The following is a 24246-nucleotide window of genomic DNA, read 5'->3' as shown; positions in this document are numbered from 1 at the left end:
CACATCCAGTAACTAAGACCCCCGCAGAGCCAAATTAATAATTTTTTTTAATATTAAAAGCAAAAACAAGCAAACAAAACAAGAAAAAACTACCTAGAGGATCTGGCTCCCGGTTAAAATCTTTACCAAGGGCTGTTCTTCTGAAAACACTGGGAGAGGAAGTAAAATGAAGGGAAGGGCAGGTTGACGAGAAACATTAAGAAATGAAACTTTTCTGGATTCATATTGTGGTGGTGCATTAAACAGTTACCTTGTTCTCGACGTGCTCTGTTTATATGAGTATCATGAAAGTGCTTTTTGCATTTTGTTTTTTTTGTTTTTTCCTGCAGAAGGGAAGCAATGAAGGAAATGAAAGAGTTCATTTAAGTGCCACAGTCACATACGGCTCATCTGTAAAAGCTCAATCCAGCTGAAATCACTTACAGCCACCCCTGGTCCACAAAATTTCAGTTGAGAAGCCTAATTGAGATTCTTCAGGAGAACTCCCTGCCTTCCGTAGCTACAGAAGGTCTTATTAGCATTCTGGACGTCCCGTTCTCTGCCAAGGCCTAGGGCTGACTTTGCAGTGCCTGGGCTCCAGGCTTGTGAATTTTCAACAGATTCTCATCACCATCATTGTAAGGCTGCTGATCTTGTTTTGCAGCCCCTTTGCCTTTTTCTTCTTTTTCGGTTTCAAACTGAAGTTGCAGGTAACATGATTGTATTAGTTATACTGGAATACCGTTTAAAAACAAAAAGAGAAACAATGCCCCACCTCAGGGACTGTAACAAACACGCTGAACTCACTAATTAAAACACCTCGGTCTCAAACTAGGCATGCTTTCTATAAAAGAGGATCGTGAGTGCAGACGGCTAGAGTTGAGAGACCAGGAAACTTAATAAAATCTTATTTTCTACCCATTTTCAACTCTATATGGATGCAATATTGGAGTAGTTGACTTTTATAAGACCAATGAGAGGATGATACCCATCTGACTATTCTTATTTCTTTTTCACTAAAGAGACATGTTGTAGGTTCCTCTATGTATTTCTTCTAAATGCTTAAAGATGTTGGAGAAATCAGTGTCGTGAAAAACGGCATGTGTAAACATTTAATCAGAAGCCTCTCCCATGAACTGAGAAAAAAATCTCAGGGCACAATTATGGAATACCTTTTTTTCCTCTCATTGCTATCTTAATATTTAATATTACAGGTTTACAAAGAACCATGGGATAAAATTAAAATAGTACAAAGGTCTCCAGGTATCTACCATTATTATTATCGATGAGTTTTCATTTGTATGTAAGCAATGACACATTTGGGCTTCCCTGGTGGCTCAATGGCAAAGAATCCACCTCCCAATGCATGACACAGGGGTTTGACCCCGGGGTCAGGAAGATCCCAGCAGAAGGAAATGGCAACCCACTCCAGTATTCTTGCCTGGGAAATCCCATGAACAGAGGAGCCTGGCATGATGCAGTCCACTGGGTGCCAAAACATTGGACAGGACCTAGCAACTGAACGATATACATACACATACATGTGTGTATGCATATATAACACAACTGTCTATGCCCTAAGTTTGGCTGAATTATTCCATTTGTGCTTTTCACATAAGAGAAAAAAAATCTATAAGTTTGCCTCTACCTAAAAGGTAACAATGCTTTTTTTCTTAATTAACTTTTTCTAAAGTAAAAGGCAAAATTTCTTACGGCAGTAAAATTTAAATAGTATTTTCTTGTATTGAAATAGAACAACATACTGGAATATATTTTTTCTTTCCATCTCCAACTATTTTTTTTAAATGACACTCTGAAGGAAAGTCTATTAGTAAATGAAATTTCACTGACAATTTATTTCAGCTTTTAATATATTTTCTACTAAAAATCAAGCTATCGAGACAGGAAAAATTACTGGTTTTGTTATGACAAAACAAGTGAGAATTTTTAATTCACAGAGGATGAAAACACAAGACATTGATCTCATTGTACATACAATATTACAATAAGCTGATTAGCTGTGGACTATTAAAACATTTAAGACTTCACATACACACGTGTACTTTGAAACAAGAAACACAGGACAATTTTATTCTTTGATATGTTGTAACTACCAAGAGAAAGAACATCACTGATTTGCATCTAATTGTTTTCCTGGCATACAATCACTACACAGGCCAGGCCTAGGGCATACTGTATATGGTTATGGACATCTTTAGGCAAATATAAACATTCTTATCTGGGGGATTTTTCTCCCTGCCCAAGACAATCTGCTTTCCCACTGCTGTCAAATAGCTTAGTTTGTTATCAATTTAATAAGATCACAACCACAAACAATACTTTTACCACAAAACTCAGGCGAGGGGTTTTTAGACAGGTCATACAAAAAATATTTGTTCCCAAGAAAATGAATCTGTAAATTGTAAATGTGATCCTAAGAAAAAGAGTCTTGGTTACAAATCATTCACTTTCAAATACTGATGAAGAAACAGAGGGCGGTGGGGGGGGGCGGGGGGGCGTGGGGCAGGTGGAGAGAGCACTAGTGTGGTGGGGAGCAGGAAAGGCGTGAAATGAGGGAGACGTATTTGCCACAGGAAATACCGGATTCACTGAATTTTTTTTAAATGAGGTATTATAAAAAGTGTGCCAGTAAATGCAAAACAAAACAAAATTAAAAACCAAAATGCACATTTCCAATGGAAAAAATCTCTAAACCTCTTATAGTTTTCTTTATTCGGATTAGACATTTCATTTACAGCAGTTAATCTAGAAAAATACATTTTAAAAAAATCTTCAGCAGACCATGCTCTCTGTAACAAAACCTTCCAAACCCTGTTTTATTATACAAACCGATCTACATTAGTAATGTAAAAAGAAATTCTCAGATTTAGCAATGTCATTTTCGATCTGACCTCTATCTAATTTACATATGGGTTTCCACTATTCATACTGCAGAGTTAGAATTCTGTAATAAATTTTTTTCTAATGTATTCTGTACATATTAAATAATCTAAAAGGTTCCTCTTGTAGTGCATTTACCATTTAGCAAGTCTATTCAGCATTTTTCCAGTACCATTTGCATTACAGTGATTTGCTGTAAATGTAATTAAAATCTAAAAGTGCACACAGTTAACTTCCTCAAATAACGGCCTGTTTCTGGAGGAAACCTAATATTCATGGAGAATTATTATCAGTATCATGATTAGAAACAAGGGGTTAGAATGTATTCTGAGACTATACAACACAATTATATACATGAGCTAAAGGACAGTCTTCAGCCTGAACGTACATCAAAGAAAGTTGGTTTCTCCACAGGGTCATACCAAGCACTCAATATGGCACTAGAGAGAATTAGGATTGTTAGCTACAAGTCAGTATAGTATAGACAGCCCCCAAAATACCCTGAACTGGCTTATGCTAAATTCAACTCTAGTATATCACAGTGTTTTAAGTACTATTAGTGTGCTGCTGTGTTACACAGTGAAGACAGCCAGCCTTCATCAAGGGATGGTGTCTGGGCTGTAATGAGTACCAGCACTCAGACTGCCACCGCATGCAGAAACCCTGGAATAGAAATACACAGGTTTCGAAACAGACGTACTTCACTTTGTTTTAAATGCCCAGGAGCGTTTTCAAAATAACTGATTCTAAGCGTTGTTCTATCAAGTAATGAACCTATCAAATCATGAGAAGAAATTCTACGTTATCCAGTTTAAGGAGAAAAAAAATGTATTCTTACCAAATTATCCAGTGTATATGACTGGTTAGAATCGCAAGTTTTGATTTTTTTCTTTTTAACTGAAATTCAGAGTGTGAAATGCAAACATTCAGGATAAAATTAATTCAAAGGTACACACAGGTTTATCAACTTGCAACAAAGCAGCAAATATGAGGGCCTAACACACATCTGGACTCTTCCGTTCCCTTCTGATCCCTCAGAAAAGTGCAAAATCAAAGAGTCACTGCTTGGTCCAAACATAAGATATGTCAGGTACAAGGATCTGCAATCTGATGAAATCCAGCTTCTATTCCACAGGTTGTCTTCAGTAAGTGTCAGCGTCCAAAGATGGAATTTATCTCGAGAAGAATTAATTCTACGATCTGATTCTGGTAGACAGTATGGACCGCTATGTTACCAGTCTCCTTCTCTGGCTTGAGCAGAGTGGGACCAAAAACAATCGCTATGCTCTGATAGGTCATTCGGTTTTTTTCTCCATTTTCTATAACTCTAAGAGGAAAATAAAATTGTTAAAAGAGAAAATTTAAAAATTGGGGTAATTCTTCAGTGTTATAAACAGTTTGCATTCAGCAAAGAGAAATAATGCTTGTTTCCCTAAGGTACATATAAACTATTTAACCAAACAGAATTCACTCTAAATAATATGGAAAATTTTCTTTTGGATCAACTTAGGTGACAGGTATAATTGAACACCTGCTATAATTCAGATAACAATGATTCCCCCACTGAAGTGACAGGGAAATCTCATTAGAGCACAGAGAATAAACTTTGAATTTTACTCATTTTTGCTATTAACAAAAAAAAATCTCATGCTGTGATCACTTATTTTAGTAAACTGGTCTTCTTCCTATCCGAAGTTTTAGAGTAACTATATGGTAATTTAGACCTAATTACCCCGACTTTAAGGTAACTGAATATTCTTCATTTAATAACCAATCTCATCTCCATAATAATTAACTTGAGCAACTATTTCTGAACACTTACTATATGCTAGGCATTATATATTAATAAAAGTTTCACATATAAAATTAACTTGAAGGTATTCTTTATACCAAACCATGTTACCTACAAGGAACTTGGGCTCAGAGACATTATCTTTCTTATGTTACAGGAACAGCAGAACAGCACAGCTGGGCTCTGAACCTGGGTCTGGTCGCCTGGCCCCGGGGGTCCCACACCACATAGCCTATCTGTGGACTTCTCTGACCTTCTTTTTCCCCAATTACTCCTTCTCTCCCGCCGTGAGACTCTTACCTTTTGAGATGTCTGAACAGAATCTGCATTGTGTCCTGATTTGGCTTTGGCAACTGTTTGATCAGGTCCTTCACAGCAGAGACACGCTGTCGTGGCTCTTGTTCTGGGAAAAAAAAAAAAAAAAAAACGAGTGGAGAGTCTGCATGAAACTGAAAGCTGTGACAGGGTGTTTTGGAACCTGGTATTTGGTGATACGCAGTGACACCTGGTGGTCACATTTAAAATTTCTGGAGTAAAGCGATTCTTTGAAAAAAACTTGTTTCAAGTAAGATCAAAGGAATTGCAGTAGCTTAATCCATATGTACAGAGGGTTTTCAACATCTGGGGGGAAACTGAGTGCAACTACATACTTACTAATTGCATTAACAAAATCATTAAAATGATTAAATGTAAAGAGAGGTTCCGGTAATTCTCGAAAAAACATTTTGAGGGCTCCAGTGATGACATGAATATCTTCCCATTTACTATCCTTCAAGTCCAATTTCTCATCTGCAAAACAGAAGGAATAGGAAATTCTTGGAAATTATTTTAAACCAAATCTAACAGTATGAGTGATTCTTCTGTAAGTAACAACAGGGAATATGACCTCACCGTGATTGACTGCAAACCTCAGCTTCTGGATCACTGCTAGGTTGCCACTAACTCTGTAAATCCCATCAACATCCAGCCCTAAGAGACAAATGACAATAATTCAAGACTGAAGTTCTTGTTGGTCTCATCTACAGATGCTTTCATGTCTTAGAATTCTTATTTATTAACATTTAGCCTAAAATAAAATTTCTCTTTTCCTCTCAATGGCTTTTTATAGCTACTTAGCAGGGAAAGAGGAGTGGAGATTCACTCTGAATTGTTTGGTAAACAGCAACAAATCTACTTTATCACGCAGACTATGGATCGCCTCACAGAAATCTTCTCAACCTTGAAATACTAACAATTTATGATAAACTTCAACAAACACTTGAGGATAAATCAAACAGTAAAGAAAGCTGGTAGATAAAATCAGCCTACCCATTTCTTCGTATATCATTTGATAGTGTAAATGTACGTATTAAGGCACCCTCTAAAAAATGTTTGTCAAATTACTGCTGTTGTTCAGTTGCTAAGTCGAGTCCAACTCTTTGTGACGCCATGGACTGCAACACACCAGCCTTCCCTGTCCTTCACTGTCTCCCAGAATTTGCCCAAATTCATGTCCACTGAGTCGGTGATGCTATCTAACCACCTCATCTTCTGCTGCCTTCCTCTTCTACTACTGCCCTCAACCTTTCCCAGCAATTACGGTCTTTTCCAACAAGTAGCTCTTCGCATCAGGTGGCCAAACTATTGGAGCTTCAACATTAGTCCTTCCAATGAATATTTAGGGTTGATTTCCTTTAGACTGGTTTGATCTCCTTGCAATCCAAGGGACTCTCAAGAGTCAGTGTTTATAATAAACTTAATATGAAGTGGAAGTGTTACTCGCTCAGTCATGTCCTACTGTTTGTGACCCCCATAGATTGTAACCCACGAGGCTCCTCTGTCCATGGAATTCTCCAGGCAAGAATACTGGAGTGGGTAGCCATTCCCTTCTCCAGGGGATCTTCCTGACCCAGGAATCAAACCTGGGTCTCCTGCATTGCTGGCAGATTCTTTACCATCTGAGCCACCAGAGAAGCCCAATAGACTTAATACAAGCCAGCAACTAAAATGATGGTTCTGTAAGAAGAACTGATAATTTGAGACAGCTATTAATTTCTTTTATTTATTATGTATAATAGAATCATTTGAAATTCACACAATGAAATCCCCCAAAGTTCAAATATTCAATAAATGATGATGTACATATTAACATTATCTAACGTGCTTATTATTCATTTAACTTCCAGTAAAGGCAAGGACCATAGCTTCTCTATTGTAGGGCTGATAAAGATCAGACAAGAGATCCGTAAGCAGCAGTAATTACATTTTATGCAAACATTTTCATTACACAAGAATTTTTTAATGACATACTGATGTAAGTTAATGTGACTGCAGTCAAGATACTGTTATTTTAAAAGCTAGTATAAATAATACTAATAAATAACATGCTAAAATTAACCAAAACAGAAATTAATTTAAGTCTTCTTTTACAAGAAATGATATAAAGAGGATTTGTCTATTTGGACACTTTATAGTTTGACTTAGCAGTTTTGGAAGGTCATCTCATTTTTATTATAAACAGAAGAAACTTTCTCTTGGTAAGTAAACACCATCTCCAAAACTGTCCAATCATTTCTTAAACACAGTTTCACAATCACCACTTTCATTTTAAGCAAATATCAACTCCAAATGGCTTCAAGGAATACCATATCCTTAATCAACCGTACGTACTGAACATTCAACAGATGACTGACTGCAAAGCTCTTAATTTGAAACAGTACAAAAGAGTAAGTTTTTCTTTTTTTTGCAAAACATGCTTTTCTTGACAATTTACAACTAAAAAGAACTTCTGGTTCCAACACTCAAAATCAAAAATCCTAGGGGTTTGAATGGCAAAACAGTGGGCTGGTGTGCTTAACATTTAAAAAAAAAAATTTTTTTTTCTTACCATATTGCTCGACATGTTCAATGCATAATTTCACAAATTTTGGCACTGTGCTATTCTCTCTCTGACACAGATTAGAAAGATTGGCTCCAAATACCTGATCTGGAAGAGATTTTAAGAAATAACAGTTCACAAAGTGGCTAAACCACTGGGAGTGCAACAGGAGGCATCCTTGCAAAGGTGCACTTCACCACGACACATGCCCTTCTGATCTGTACTTTGCTGACTGCTTCCAATTGTATTTCACCACACGGTTTTCCTTCTTCATGAAGCTCCAGAACACCTTCCCTCACTCCTGCCTGGCTCCTCTGCTCGTTTTTGGTGGCCACACCTCGCAGCTTTCAGGATCTTAGTCCCCTGACCGGGGACTGAACCTGCACTTGGCAATTGAAAGTACAAAGTCCTAAGAACTGGACCATCAGGGAAGTCCCTGACTCCCTTCTTACTTTCTCATCCTGTGCAGAGGACAGGATCAATCTCCCCACCCCAGATGGAGCTCCTTCTCATCACTCGTGGTCTCAGCTAATATGTCACCTCCTTAGATGAACCTTCTTTGGGACTTTGCTGGTGATCCAGTGGCTAAGACTCCATGCTTCCAATGCAGGGGGCCCAGGTTCAATCCCTGGCTGGGGAACTAGATCCCACATGCTGCAACTAAGACTTCCCATGCTGCAGCCTAGAGTTCACATGTTGCAACTGAAGATCCCATGTGCCACAACAAAGTCCCAGAGCAGCCAAATAAATAAATACTGGGGGAAAAAAAACAACCCTCTGACTATGCTACCTAAGGTAACCCAATTCTAGTCACTCTATTTTATCACTGTGTTCAATTCTTCGTGGAACTCATCACTATTTTAAGTTATCTTGTCTGTATCTCATCTTTATAGAAGTTTCTTTTTTCCCCCAGCAAATGCTTTGCTTATTTTAAACATTTTCATTGGACTGTAGTTGATTTACAAGGCTGTGTTAATTTCAGGTGTACAGCAAAATGATGCAGTTCCACATACATATATTCACTCTTTTTTAGATTCTTTTCCCCTATAGGCCACTACAGAGCACTGGGTAGAGTTCCCTGTGCTGTACAGTAGGTTCTCTTTAGTTACCCATTTTACACATAGTAGTGTTTACTGAAACTTATTTGTATATTTTAGTTTACATGCTTTGCAAACAGATGTCCCAACAACAGTCTTTGTTAGAATCTTGACAAAAGACAGGCATAATATATATATTATGCTACCTTTTATTGTATTTTTTACTGATGAACAAATGTCTTTTGACTTATGTATTAGAAAATTCTACCTTTGAAATTAAACACACTTTTAAGAATTAAAGGTATACATAGCTCATGTAATTTTAAAGAATATTAAAGATCTTATTAGTGAATTGTGACCCTTACACTTGAAAAAAATATAAAAATTAGTTAGCAAAAAGCACTTTATACTAATTTTGTAATTACCTTAAATGAGAATTGAAGGCAAACAATCAAGAATAAAATTGTTAATTATCTTTCTTCTTTTTTTCCTACTGTTAGTGACTATTCAATATTTCTTCTGATCTGTGTATCTCAAAACTAAAAATCTTAATTGTCTTCTCAAAGTTTGCCACCCAACCCATCACATCTGTGTAGTTCCTCTGGTGCAGGGTTTCTAAAAACTGAATTTGGTATTTACGTCTGTTCAATGCTTTAAACTCACATGCATTTAAAAATCAATTTTAATTACTCAAATGTATTGCAATCACTGAACTGATAATGAATAAGGAATGAAAACATTTTTACTGTTTCGAAATTACTCAGCTATAAATGTAAAATGTCTTATTTCTGATTCTGGCCAAAGTTCATTGCTATAAACATCACTTCTACCTACCTTTAATATAACCTTTTTCACGAACAGCTTGCAAAGTGGGGCGTCGTGTAAGAAACTTCTTCAAGTTTTTCTTGGTTTTTTTCTGTTCTGAAGAATCTATGCTAGATACTTTTGCAGCTTAAGACAGATAGATATTAAGCATTTCATAAGATAAAGGCTTTTTTGATAAAAAATTTTCCACCTAGCATTCAAAGTATATTAATCTCATATATAAAAATCACAGTAAATCAATTATTCTAACTTTAATACGGTTTAAAGAGTAACTCATGAAGAATTAAATTAACACAGACCCAATTTCAAAGTAATACACCACACAAAACATTCCATTTCTATCACTAAACACTGGCCACAAACAGTGCCTTCTTTGGTACGTGTGCCAAGACATTTGTAAGTTATGCTAAGTTGCTTCAGTAGTGTCCGACTCTGTGCAGCCCCACAGACGGAAGCCCACCAGATTCCCGCCCCGTGCCTGGGATTCTCCAGGCAATAACACTGGAATGGGTTGCCATTTCCTTTTCCATTCTAATATATACTCATTATTTAATAAATGATGCTGTGTATAGTCTTAGACTATCCCCCAGTTTTAGAGCATAAAATGAAGAGCAAAAAGTAAAGAAACCATCCTATAAAACATAAACAAAACCTCCACCCTTCCCGATCCTTACTCAACTGGGAGCTGGGGGTTGTGTATGTATACATATATATTAAGATGTACTCATATGTACACACATATATGTATATACATATCCATCACCATTATTTGTGCCTCAAGCTGAACTCAGACTTGTCATAAGCATCCCTACCCTGAGCTAAGGATGGGATCACCTGGAAAATGTTCTACATTTCTTGTAGTCCTGATTTCTTTTTTGATTACCATACCACAAATTTGAAAAGTAAATTTCTTGAAAATAACTATATGTGAAGAAAGTTGAGAGCACAAACAATATATGAGGAAAGGATTAAAAGAATAAAATTTTCATGTGTTTACACTGTTATATGGTGAGTGTCAGTAATAGGCCTGAACAATTAGAATGTAAAAGAACAAAAGAACTGATTTTTCTACTCCTTCAGTTACTGTGAAGACCAAAAGTTCCAAGTTAAATGTGGATCTGTTCAAATAGATTTAACAAAGTTCACAGTCATGGCTAATGGCCTGTTTAAACTATGTAATTTACAAGAGGCCTGCTTTAGAAAATGCAATCCCTGAAACTGCTGGCTCACTCTGGTCCTGTACGTATAATGTCTGGAGGTTAAATTCATGCACCTACCTGCACAGACATCCATGAGTCAGAGGCGGCTGCCTAGTGTTCAGTTTGGAACTACGGTACATATCCCCTAACTTTTGACTTCTTAACGTGTAAGGATCTTAAGCAGTCATTACATATTTTTCAGTTCATAAAATTCAGCTTCCTAGAGACCTCAACATAAGTGCATTCTGTTGTGTACATTTTTTTTTTCTCTTGAAAAGGTAATGCAATATATGCTGCCACTGGGGTGCATATGATTAGGGTGAAAAATTACAGTGAGTAAACGAAGACAGAGAACACGGCAACACTGAGGCTGCCACTGCTGAACCTTGCACTCTTGCAGCAGTGCTGACCCCACCCAGCATTTACACTCTGAAGCTAAGAGAGTAATGAGCTCACTCAAGCCACTAGCAAAACCGGGAAAGAAAACCTTACAACGCAATTTCTTCGGCTCCTTCTGGTCCTTTTCTTTATCGTGCTTTTCTATTCCTGGTGAATCTGGTATCTCCTCTTCAATTGCTTCATCGGGTTCTACTGTCTGTTAGGTAGAGATTTTCCAAACACATATTACTTTTACGATTACTTTAGGTGCAATTCTCAGAATGATCAGTGATCAACTCTTCCAAATGACTTTAAGGAATGATTTAGTATACAGAATCCATGATTTAGATATTTGATAAATATTATAAAAAATACTTTTTCTCCCCCATTGATGGCATTAATTCTGAATTTCAATAAAGAAAAAAATTGCTGATAATTCACAAGGATAATGGGTTTGTACTAACAGTGACACTATCTTGCCTCAAGTGACAGTAATAATCGTTTGATCAAGTGGCAGTGATAACCATTAGAAGGTCGGGCTGTAACCTGCAGTGACAGATCAGGATGAGGCTACACTGTTGGTAACAGGCAGACAAAGCTTACCTGCAGTGGCACCGTAACTGTTTCACTGCAACAGTCTTTTAAAGCTGCACTTTGTGTCAACAGTTCATCATTGCTCCCAGACCCTAGAACTCATTTAAGCCTAACTAAGTTTACTTTTACAAGCTAGAAAGCAGACTGAATTCTCAAAACTGAATCATTCTGAGATCCTTATTCCACCAAGAATCCATTTCTGTGCATAGTGTAAGGAAAAGCTCCGGCTTCTCCTTGGGCCTCCAGCTGACCAGCACGCGCCTGTCCTGGCACACTGAAAGGTATGTGGGTCTGTCTCCAGCTTCTTTATTCTGTTCCACGGTCTGTGTCTCTCTCCCATTATGGATAGGTAGCTTTATCAGGGCCTGACATATGAAACTGCAAGTCTTCTGCAAGGGTGTCTTGCATATCCTTAGCCCTTTGCATTTCTAAATGAATTTTAGAAAAAGCTTGTCAAGTTCTAGGAGATCCAAATACCTCAAACCTAAAAATTTATAAATCATTTGGAAGAATATTATATCTTTATATAACTGAATCTTTTAATCCATGAACACAATATACTTCTCATTTAATTAAGATTTGGCAATGTCTCTCAATAAAGTTTTGTATTTTTCCCTGAAGTTTTGCCCATCTCTTGCTTTCAATATCTTTTGCTACTCTGCAAACAGTATACATTTAAAATTTTTATAATCAATAATAAAGTCCTCCCTTTTCAGTTGGCTTATTCCCTGAACCTGGAGGCCTTAATTTAAAAAAACCACTTTCTCCGCAAGGCCTCCCTTGATCCCTCCACTAGTGTTAGCCTCTACATATCGGAGTCTTTATACGTTCATTATAATAACTGTCCGGCCGTCTGTCTTCAGTAGTCTTCTGCCTTTGACTGTAAGCTCTCCGCGTCTGGCTGCATGCTGCTACATCCCAGTGCATAAGACACTCACACGTTTGGTAAATGAACAGCAGCATCCTTGCTTTCAAAGGATAGTGAATGGATTACTGTGACTAGAGCAGAAAGCCCATTCTGGGTAGAGGAAAAGGTACATCTGGAAAGACAGACTGCGCTCAGGCTGTTGAACTTTAATACGAATCATATCAGGTTTCTGAGCAGGAGAGGATTATAAATGTGACTTAGGAAGTTTATACTGTAGTGGCATTAAGAATGGATTGGTGTGGGATGGTGTAAGATGAAATAACGAAAACTGTTCGGGGGTTACTCTTAGTACAAAAATGTAAAAACCTGTCCATGGTTTCAGAAATAAATGAAAAAGGACAAGGTTCAGAAATTTCATACAGTATTACAGACTGCAAAGGAATAATTCACATCTAGACTGGTGAATAATTTACTAGAAGAGTAAAAGTTTGAGGTGGAAGAGTTAAAAAAAAAATTCAGATTTAATATCTGGGTGTTCTAAACTGGGTGAATCACAAAATTTGGGAGCATAAAAGGATACTTGGAGACAATCCAGTCCAATTTTTTTTTTTTTTTTAGTAGAAAAACTGAGACCCACAGAAAGAGAACACTTGGATATGATCACAAACCTGAATAATGAAGTATTACCAACAAAGTCTCTGAGAGACATCTCAATCTCTAGTAAAGCCAGTGATTCCTCAACTTTCTTCTGTCTCCATTTAGTTTAAAATCATTATACTCCTAAGTATCCGCTTTCCTTTCACTTCTGTCACTGACACATGATCCTTAATCAGAAGCCATGTCTCCATATGCTGAGGGGGTAGGAATACAGTCTAAGAAAGTCTAGCTTCAAGTTGTTCAATACTGCGCTTACTAACTCAGCTTCAGAATATAAATATGAAGTTCTTTTAGGTATAATACATATGAAAAGAAATTTACCAGGAACACAAGGGTACTGTAAGTAGAAAAGTTACTAGGAAAGAGAAAGTGCGAATGACCAGACGACTTCATTCATCTCACCATTTTGCTCAGTACCAGCTTCCACCAAACAGTATGATTTCCAGCATTTCCAGTTGATGACAAGATGACAACAGAGCATAGTGGCTGGCCCTGCCTCTGGAGCTAATTTCTTTTTGAACCAATGCCTCATGTGACAGTTACATGAAATCTACTGATGGCAAACATCCTATAAATGTGAATGTTAAATCACTCATCAGCCTCTCATGTGCTCATGGCTCAGTCACTCAGTAACGTCCAACTCTTTGCAACCCCACGAACTGTAGCCCATCAGGCTCCTCTGTTCACAGGATTTCATGCCAAGAACACTGGAGCAGGTTTGCCATACCCTCCTCCAGGGGAGCTTCCTGACCCAGCAATCAAACCCGCATCTCTTATGTCTCCTGCACTGCAAACAGATTCTTTATCGCTGAGCCAACGGGGAAGCCCCATCAGGCCCTAGGAATTGCTAAACTGATCACTGTCAAATATGCGTTTTTAAAAAGTATTTTTTCACACATAAATTGGTAACTAGGTATACAATAAACAGCCAAAAAAAAGGAAGAAAGATTAAACAGCTCTAAGGTAAAAAAAAAACCCTAAGTCAAACACATACCTGATTACTGATGGTACTACTGAGAACTTTAAACCAATCATTGATAACAGTGTCACTGTCAGACTGAATCAGCAATTCAGTTCCTTGACGGGTTTTCAGCTTTAAAGAAGGAAAATATATATATATATATATGTGGTTAGTGCTTTCAATCAAGTAAATGGATTTAATTCAAAGTCTACTAAACCACCAGCAGAAGATGAGATGCCATATATTATATTAATGGTGATGCAAGGTTACAGATTCCACAGTGATGCCATTATCCTTTATTTTAGTATAAAATAATACCAGCTGAATTATTTTACAAAACATGATGTTTTTCTCACAATACATTCTCCAAAAAAGCTAATAATTTAGGATACCAAACTATCACACAAACACCACAAAACTTGCTGAAATCTTATATACGTCATCATTAAAAGCAAATTCAAGTATCTAGGCTATGCATTTTAAATGAGAATTGAAATATAATTTGTAAAGAAATAAAACCTATGATAGTTTTGCATAAACTTGAGAAATTTTTTCTCTTTGGTTAAAAAAGATAAATATAGACGGGATTATAGAAGGGTTGGACTTTCAATATTTCCTACTTAGTATGAAAATACAGTGACTTAGTACAAAGAGAGGGCACAGACAATAATTTTCACATCCCCTTTAGACAGAAACATTACTGAGCTATCAAACCATGAACTAACTAAAGTAAGGATACTACGTATGATTCTATATGAATGTGATAACAAATTTACATATGACATCCTTGGTTCAACTGAAGAAGGATTTTGAGCTAACCATAGAGAGCATTCCTTCTATTTTCTGGCTGGTGAATGTTTGATTTCCTTTTTTTCCCAGAGGAACATATGGCAATGCTTCTCAAACAACATTCTGAGGTATATTCCTCAAACAACTCCTGTAATAATGTTTTAAAAGGTACCCCGCAAAAAATAAACAAAGGATTCATTATGTGATGTTAATTTAGAAAATACTGGATTGAGGAGATCTGAACAAGACTCTGTCCTTCCAGACTTCTTGGGAGTTTTTTTCCTCCAGGGTGCACTGTGGTTTTCTAACAGAGGAATAAAATACACAGTATTTCCCCAATTTATTTGGCCATGGGACCCTCTTCATTCTGGAATGAAACAAGGCTACCTCAGGAAACAGTAATTTCCTTCCCTGAATTTCTTCTTAGAGAGCAGGCCAAGCAATCAATCAATAGTGAATATTCACTGGACGTCAGATACTCTGTTCTGTTAGAGGTTCTCACTTAAAAATAAGAAGCACTGAAACATGTATACTACCATATGTGAAACAGATCGCCAGTCTTCGATGCCTGAGACAGGGCGCTCAGGGCGCACTGGGACAACCCTGAGGGATGGAATTGGGAGGGAGGTGGGAGGGGGGTTCAGGATGGGGGACACATGTACACCCATGCTGATTCATGTGACTGCATGGCAAAAACCACTACAATATTGTAGAGTAATTAGCCTTCAATTAAAATAAATAATTTAATTTTAAAAATGAATGAAATAAAAGTTTTTGATACATGCTAAAAAAAATAAAAATAAGCAAAAAATGCAGTCTCTGCTTGAAAAATTTTTCTTCTTTTTGGATAATCTAGTGGGGAAATAATTTACAGAAGATGTTAACTCCAGCTACATGAAACAAGTGCTATTTTAAATGCATAAACTTGCAACATCTCTATTGTGAGTCTTGGAACAGAGGAAACATTTGAAAAGCAGAGACTAGCAGCCCTTGGTACTGAAGGTAGACTCATCAGGAGTAAAAATCAACAGGACAGAAACACTTAGGCTCTACTTGGGAAATGTCAACTCTTCCAATCCCCCTGGACAACAGGAGGAAAGGCCTCAGACAGGAGGACCTAAAGGAAGGCTATTTGCAAAGCTGGTCTGAACACCCCTGTGTTCTCCACACACGCAGTGTGACCACGGCTCCTCCATCAGCAGGGGGACCCTGAATTTTTGGCCGGCCACCTGGCTTGCTTTAAGACGCAGAACACAGTGGTGTTTGACTCTTCATCCAGATCTCAAGAAGCCCTGGGGCTCCCGCTCTGGCCCTTTGGGAACCCTGAATGCGAAGAAGCCCGGAGTCACTCCACTCAACAAGGAGAGAGCCAGTGAGAAGGAGCCCAGCCAGCAGCGAGCACTGAGCCTGGAGAGGGCAACTAGACTGTTCAGGCCCATTCAAGCTGCTGGACGACTGAAGCCTGGTGACCGGACCTGGGTGAGGTCAGAACCACCATTCAGCTCTGAGCATCAGAACCACCACTCCGCTCTGGGCAGGCCAAACTGAGCAAACGACGTGCGTCTTTTCTTGGGCTACTGAGTTTGGGGTGGTCTCTTAGGCAGCAATAAGTATGTGTTACTGTGGGGAGCTTTTTATGACACTGGGAAGGCTTTAACTTACTTTTTAATATTGGATCTTGTGGATAAAGGGAACCACACCTTTTATTGATGCTGGGGAAATTCAAGACTTGGAACAAAGGCTTATAATATAAAGTCTGAGATCTAATCACTTACGCAAATGAAGCTAGATCTTTACAACAGCTTTTTTGACTTAAAAGTTAAGTCAAATACAAACTGACTTAATGACTAACTCTGCCTTAACTAGTCACACTGAAAGACAATTTCCCCAATAATTCAGAACATAAAATTACTATGGTTAAGAATGAGGATTATACTTTGACAATAATTTATTACCTCGAATACATTCTTTTTGCTGGATTTATCCTTTGAAGCCATCTCAATGGTCGCTCCCTTAAGGTCCACTGTGAACTCTGGTTTGGACTGATTACTCCCAAACTTCGTTTTGGAAAAAAGGAAAAACCTTTGTTATATTTATGTACATACATGTATCCAAGAAGAATTAAGACCAATTTTGTATTATTAACAATAAACAAAACAGGGGGTTACCTCAAATTCTTCTCTCTTTATATCATAAAATAACAATTCCTACTTGAAATTGAAAAATGTTTGTAAGACATGATTACATACAGTTCATTGAAAAGGAAATAAAATGGCTCAACCTCCATCATTATAAGAAAAATACAAAGTAAAGCCAAGCTAAAATCTTTTTTTACCCATTAGTATAAAAACGACAACAAAAAGTTTGATGAAATATTACATTGGTGAGGCTAGAGAGTAATAGGCCCTCATTTGCAAGTGGGCTATAAACCAGAATTCCTGGAGAGGAAAAATTGCTAATACCATATTTTCAAATTTATAAACACGTGTATACTGTGGCTGAGCAATTCTGTTTTTTTGAATTTATTCCTAACTATCCATAATTATGTAAAACGACATGTTCAAAAGGCCATATTCTTATATACATATAAATAACATCTGGCAGATAACCAAGTTCTTTTCCACCGAATAAACATTCTCTAAACCGGATTCTGTACTTTCAAAGGTTATTTCCTTATTGACTCTTTATGCTGTCAACAACTAACAATAACTTGTAAAAACAAAATCCTGAGCCCCATGTTCTTTTATTCAGTCTTTACTGGAAATAAAAGCTGGAGTCAGATGCTCTAAAGCCTCAGCAATTGAAAGAGGAACAGTGAACACATCAGGAAGACAGTGAACATGGGTGGTTTGAGAAGAAGCAGCACTTAGTTGGCTATCATATTTTGTTAACCAAATAAGGAAAAGGTTAGTAAGCAGCAGAAAAACGTATGTTAAATATAGACCTACTCTATATATTGCCATGATTAACTTAAATTTCTCTTTCATCTATTAACTGAGAATAGAAAATAGCATTCCTATGTTACTGTAGGATTTGGGGGTTTAAAAAGTCCTTACAGGCTGATGAATGTAATCTTCAAGTTCATAAAGATTTGTTATAGAAAATCTCACTTGCTAAAATATTTTCAAATTCTATTTGTCATCGAAAATGAATATTACCCACCAACCTTGTGATAACTTATTCACTATTCATAACGTCAATGACAACATTTGTAACTTCACTTTTAACAAATGCTTCAACTTCATCTGTTCCCTTTTACTACATCTTTTCAGCTGGTTTTAAATACTATAGCTGACATAACTAAACAAAACTCAAGGTATTATATGGGATTTATTAGTCGAATCAAAACAAAATTCAGACTATTTCATGGAACTAGTGGACCAATTAAAAAATCACAAAACAAATTTTAACAATTCTACAGAGCCTCTGCCTTCTTTATACCTTTTGTCATTCAAAAAACATTAAAATTAATTCACATTGTAATTTAAAAATCACTGTAATTAAATCACAAAGCTATGATGGGCACAGATAACTTTCTGAGCAAATCTGATGTATTTCAAAAGTTATAAAACTTAAATGGATACATTTAACAAAATGATAAATATAGTTTAACTTGTCATCATGACATGGTTGGTAGATAGTTATAAGCTAAGATATAAATAGCCAACCGAATAAGTTACAGTAACCAAATACAATGACATGACAAGGAATGCTATAAAAATACTCTACTGCGGTTGGCAAAATTTTGTTTGCTATCCATTATTTCTCAAAATCCAGTCCTGCTTTTCTCCACTGTAATCATCGCCCCAATGCATTCATGGAAAAGAAAACAGAACTACTGTGGCAAGGGACATGCAACAAGAACACATACAATGACAGCGGAAACAGGATCAGATTTTACATATGCGACAGCAGGCCGGCGGCGGACAGAGATTTTCCAGGAAGAAAGCAGCGAGAGCAGGAGCTCAGAGACTGAGCCCTGCTGGCAGAATGACTTGATGGGAAAAGGGAAGAAAATGACGATGTCATTACAGTGCACAATGGCAAATGACATACAAGAAAAAACCATAATGGAACCAGGCAGGACAGAAATACAACTCTGCAAGCAGACACAACACAGGCAAAGCTACATCTCCACAATATTCTGCAAAAGCCCTAGAATTTACCTCAGAGTATTTTCTGACTTTGTTATTCTATCAATTCACGCTTATCTTTAAGATGAATGCGTTTTACAACTTACTTTGAACAGACTTGTCCTCCCTTATATTCACAAGGGAAGACTTGTCGGGTAATAGAGAGGAGTCATACAGCCCCTCCTCACAAAGCCTTGAGCCTCCTCCCCATGGCTGGCGGGGCCACGTACTCTGGTTCCTGTCTAAGATCTCTCTGAGGAGAGGCCCTGCCGTCCAGCTCGCCTTCCCCTTACTCAGGGACTCTGGCTCTCCACCAGAGGCAAGGCTGTCACCCAGAGGACACCTGGCGAGGTCTGGAGATGAGCTGGAGGTGGGGGTGTTGCCATGACCCGCTGAACAAATAAGGTGAAAGGAGTAAGAAAAAGGCAAGTATAATTTAAGTTACTGATCTAACAACCCAGGGGACAACTAACACTTTCCAGGAAACAAGTGACGTCTACCCATCCCAAAGGAGGAGAGGCTGGCTGGATTCTGGATGATGCGGCACTGGTGTAATATTATCTTACAGGCAGCATGTGCACATTTCATTTGCTCCATCTTAACTACCCATGAAACAAAAAATAAATATAAAGCGTGAATGGTTTTCTAAAAACAGAGGTTCAAATAGTATGGATGGTTTGGCTCAGCATCCCATCAATGCATATATGCCCAGGAGTGAATGTAAGATCTGAATTGGCTATTTCTTCCAGGGGATATCAGTAGAGGTTTTTGCACTTAGTGTGAAACTAACCTGTAAAGAATCATACGTCTCCAACATGGCCCTGGAACAAACCATCTGAGCCCAACTGAAGGAAAAGTAATGTCTTCCAACAGCAAAGGGAAAAACTGACTCTGCCAGAGACTGACTCCTGACAGCATCTTCCTAAGTTACCCTCAAAGGAAATTTTCACTGGAGGTGATTCTTGTCTTTTTGGCTGACCTGCCAGCCTCAGGTAAGACGTGATTTCACTATATAAACAGGACACATTTTACTTGTGATAGATCTAGCTGGTGACTGAGTAGAGAAACAAAGCTAGGAGTCTTTCAAATCCTTTGTGAACAATCCTAATTACAGAGTTAATTAAAAAGCATCTTGCGTATTTCATCAATTTTTAATATTTATGAGTGCTACATACACCAAAATATATTACATATACTTACACATTTTTTAATTTGAATAATCTTATTTGCTTTTACTTAGGCCACTTAAATTAGTTTCAATTCCCTAATCTGTGTTACATATGGGAAGAAAAAGCAAGGTGGTTTGAGATTTTTTTAGTTAGCCATATAATAAAAATTAAGAATTGACTGCATAATCAAGCATTTTATCATATCCCACATCTGTTTAGCTTTTAAGACTATAAAACACAGTGTGACTGTTTTATCAAATTATATCAATCTGAAATGATTATCATAATGTATTACTGACAATATATTAATAAAATTTCATTTAAAGGCAAAAACTCAAATAGTGAATCTCTAAAGTTAAAACACTATTAAGAATTTCACAATTTCAAAATTGGTGAGCTCAGTGAATTTTAAACTATGTTTCTGCTATTATCACATGGTAATGCAGTAACCCAACTTGAAATGATGAACAGAAATACCCTACGCCCTCCGCTGGCATTAGTTTTAATTATGAGTTCTGATTTATGTAAAGTCTTCAAGAGACCTTCTTAAAATGCAACCATCAGTCTATACTAATGGTTCTGTGCTGGGGTATTCACTTAACATCCCCTAATTAGAAAAAAAAATTCATTTTCTTTAAGTCACAGTGGTGCCAGTGGTAAAGAACCTGCCTGCCAATGCAGGAGACATGAGACATGGGTTTGATCCCTGTGTGGAGAAGATCCCTTGGAAAAGGAAACGGCTACCCACTCCAGTATTCTCACCTAAAAAATCCCAGGGACAGAGGAGTTTGGCAGGCTCTAGTCCATAGGGTTGTGAAGAGTTGGATACGACTGAAGCAAATTAGCAGCATGGACATATTTGCCTACCTCAATGATGCCTCACTTACCACAGTGATCTATGTACTTGTTTTATCTGTATATACTACAACTTGGCAATCTTTAGGGATTCGTAATTATCAAATAAATGATCATTATCCAACTTTCTTCAGGAACTTTTTTATTAATCTCTAATTGCTTCTCCATTGCTTTCATTCACTTCCTTCACTCAATTTCAAATAAAAGTTGAGCCACAAGTAGGAAGAATAAATAAATGCATCGTCTTCTAGAAATGCATTAATATAACAAAAAAGTACCATACGCTTCCCCTCAGGTGACAAAGGCAAAATAATTATCAATTTACTTTAAGACAAGTCAAATAAAAATTTCAATCTTCTAATGTGGATAAGCGTATCACAGGTCAGTTTCACTGTACTGTCAGACCAGAGAGCAAATCAAAGCATCAGAGAAGCAAAACAGAAGAAATATTCCAGAAAGTTCCTATCTGCATTCAACCCAACAGTTTTGGAGGTTACTACATCATGGTATTTGAGGACTAGCATGCTCTGAACAATGTTACATGACTGTAAAGGTATGTGACTAAGATTTGCTTTGATTTTACAAATGGATTTCTCTTTTATCAAAGATAAGGCCAACAGGTCCTAGTCATTTTAAAGCAATTCAGTAATTTTAAGAAATATTCATTAAGGTAGGATATAAAGCAGACAAAAGACATTAGCTTAATTTCATTTTTGTATCTTTTTGGAAATACCCAGAGCGTGGACTCTGGAGCCAAAATGGTACCCAGATCTGTCACTGACGTAGCTCTAAGACTTTGAGCGAGTCACTGAACTGTTTCACACCTCATTTTCTCATCTCCAACAGCGGAAGAGGGGATGACAAACAGTATTCTCCCAGAGTTAAGAGAATAACACAGATATACATATATATACATACACACACAACACACACACACCATCTTCTATATTTAGAACAGTATCTCATACATTTTCAGGATTCAAAAAATGTTAACCTATTATGATATGTCACAAATTATAATTTTTGGTATTTGTATTATAAATAACCAAGAATTAACAGTAGTAAACACTCAAATATACAAACAGCTTCAAAGTCCCACAAGTAATGGTGACATTTTATTTTCTTCTGAAAGCGGGCTGATATCATATATAGACACGGAAACCTGACTAGTATCCAAGGGTCAGGTTACAAAATCAAGGTGGGGCTTGCCACATGACAGCTTATTCTCTAACTAAATACCTGAAAGAGCAAAGCCAGGATTTTAACAATACGAGTCAACTTTTCTAAGTGGCCCTTTTCTTTCTCTCATGAGTCAAAATGCATCTTTAACTAAGAAAGCCTCATTTATTTGCACATGAGGGGTAGTTAGAAGGACTCTGGACTACATTATGAAATTCAAGTGCAATACTATCCACATAATTTAAATGTGTAAAGCCTCCAAAGAAAAGAAATACTTACCCAACTTGTGCTACTTCCTTGGGTTTTAGTGAAGAGTAAAGATGAACCCTGCAAAACGGCCCAAGAAGACAACCAGTTCTTTCTGTAATGAAAAGATGGGCAGTGAAAACGCCATACCCTGTTTTTCCAACCAAACTTAAAAAATTAAAATCGACTTCACTGATATCAATGTGGTCCATGATTTATACTCATTACTGACATTCTTACTGTTTTTATTGGGGATATAATTCAAATGGAAACTACAATCATTTTATATTCCCAAAGCAAATGAAGTAAATTAGAGATACAGATTATCAGAATAACTACCCATCTAATCATGTTCACATGGGAGTAATCTAGCAAGCACATTTGTGACCAAGGACACTAATTCCAAATCATATGAATGGATAGCTACATTTGGCAAGAATTCTTATTCACAATCAAAACACAAACAGGATTATCTTACCCAATAAGATAATGTATCTATCAATAATGTAGATTGTTTTATATGTCTTAGCTATTGTCCTTCCCCTAATGAGGCTGCACTAGGTAAGGACTAGACAGCAGGTACATTCTAAATTCCATGCTGAATGATCATCACTAAGGTTGCTAAAGTGAGGCATTCAAAAACTTTTCTAAATTACAGAATCAACACACATACTCTATCAAAATGCTGAGCACAAAAATGTATAAAGGAAAGGCCTCATTTCTTCTCTTTTTTTTTTAAGCATTTGTAAAGTTTTTATAATTTTTTTTAAATTTTATTTTATTTTTAAACTTTACATAATTGTATTAGTTTTGCCAAATATCAAAATGAATCCGCCACAGGTACCCTACTCTAGAGGTAAAAATGTTAACCTTTTAGGCGATTTAATTGCTGGCAGGCTAAAATGAACATCAAATATATCTTCCATAGGAATTTAAGGCTTGCCTTACAGCCAAACATATGGCATGTTTTGTGAAAACGTTACAGACACTCCTAAAAAGGTTTATTCTCCATTTGCCGAATGTAGAATTTAGTATCTATCAATTAGACCTACTTTATTATTTTACAACTTTTTACATCTACTTGACCTTGAAAAGTAAAATAAAGTTTACTTCTACGGGGTCTCCATTTTTCCTTTTATTTCCTGTTTTGCTAATAGTCATTATGCTACTTACTTGGACTATTTCTAATGATTAGGTTTTCACTGTGAGTTGATCCATAGGGCTTTATCATTTTAAAGATGTTAGTGATTCCCCTTACTTGAAACTATCTACTTTCTCTATGGAAATGGATATTCTCATATTCCTTTGATATGCCTTTGTGTTTAATTTTCCTAAATCATTTTACAGAGGTCTCTTTTAAGACTGAGCTGGATTTTGCTTTGTGCTTCACTCTGAGCACGTTTTTCTTTCAACGAGCAACATATTTTGGAAGGATTTATTTTCATTTCTAAATTTATTTTATACTCAATCTTATATTTATTTAGATAGTATCTACTCAGTTCAGTTCAGTCGCTCAGTCATGTCCGACTCTTTGCGACCCCATGAATCGCAGCACACAAGGCCTCCCTGTCCAACACCAACTTCCGGAGTTCACTCAGACTCACGTTCATCGAGTCAGGGATGCCATCCAGCCATCTCATCCTCTGTCGTCCCCTTCTCCTCCTGCCCCCAATCCCTCCCAGCATCAGTCCTTTCCAATGAGTCAACTCTTCGCATGAGGTGGCCAAAGTACTGGACTTTCAGCCTCAGCATCATTCCTTCCAAAGAACACCCAGGACCGATCTCCTTTAGAATGGATTGGTTGGATTTCCTTGCAGTCCAAGGGAC

At 37.1% G+C, this 24246-nt stretch overlaps 1 protein-coding gene across 7 annotated transcripts in view; it reads right to left on the bottom strand.

The window, feature by feature from the left end:
• Positions 1–1807: 1807 nt before the first annotated feature.
• Positions 1808–24246, bottom strand: part of ARHGAP12 (Rho GTPase activating protein 12) — a 147429-nt gene continuing 124990 nt past the window's right edge. For all 7 annotated transcript variants that reach the window (XM_055543973.1, XM_055543971.1, XM_055543977.1 and 4 more), the window contains 10 exons: positions 22453–22534; positions 16793–16894; positions 14082–14180; positions 11083–11185; positions 9401–9517; positions 7539–7637; positions 5564–5641; positions 5327–5461; positions 4973–5075; positions 1808–4207 (listed from right to left, as the gene is read on the bottom strand). In XM_055543973.1, the coding sequence (XP_055399948.1) occupies positions 4033–4207; positions 4973–5075; positions 5327–5461; positions 5564–5641; positions 7539–7637; positions 9401–9517; positions 11083–11185; positions 14082–14180; positions 16793–16894; positions 22453–22534 (1093 nt within the window). In that variant the 3' untranslated portion in view covers positions 1808–4032. The remainder of the gene's footprint in view (positions 4208–4972; positions 5076–5326; positions 5462–5563; positions 5642–7538; positions 7638–9400; positions 9518–11082; positions 11186–14081; positions 14181–16792; positions 16895–22452; positions 22535–24246) is intronic.

Source organism: Bubalus kerabau, chromosome 13 (genome assembly GCF_029407905.1).
Source record: "Bubalus kerabau isolate K-KA32 ecotype Philippines breed swamp buffalo chromosome 13, PCC_UOA_SB_1v2, whole genome shotgun sequence".
Lineage (NCBI taxonomy): Eukaryota > Metazoa > Chordata > Mammalia > Artiodactyla > Bovidae > Bubalus > Bubalus kerabau.
The sequence above is the reverse complement of the archived record's forward strand: the minus strand, read 5'-3'. Positions and strand labels throughout refer to the sequence as shown.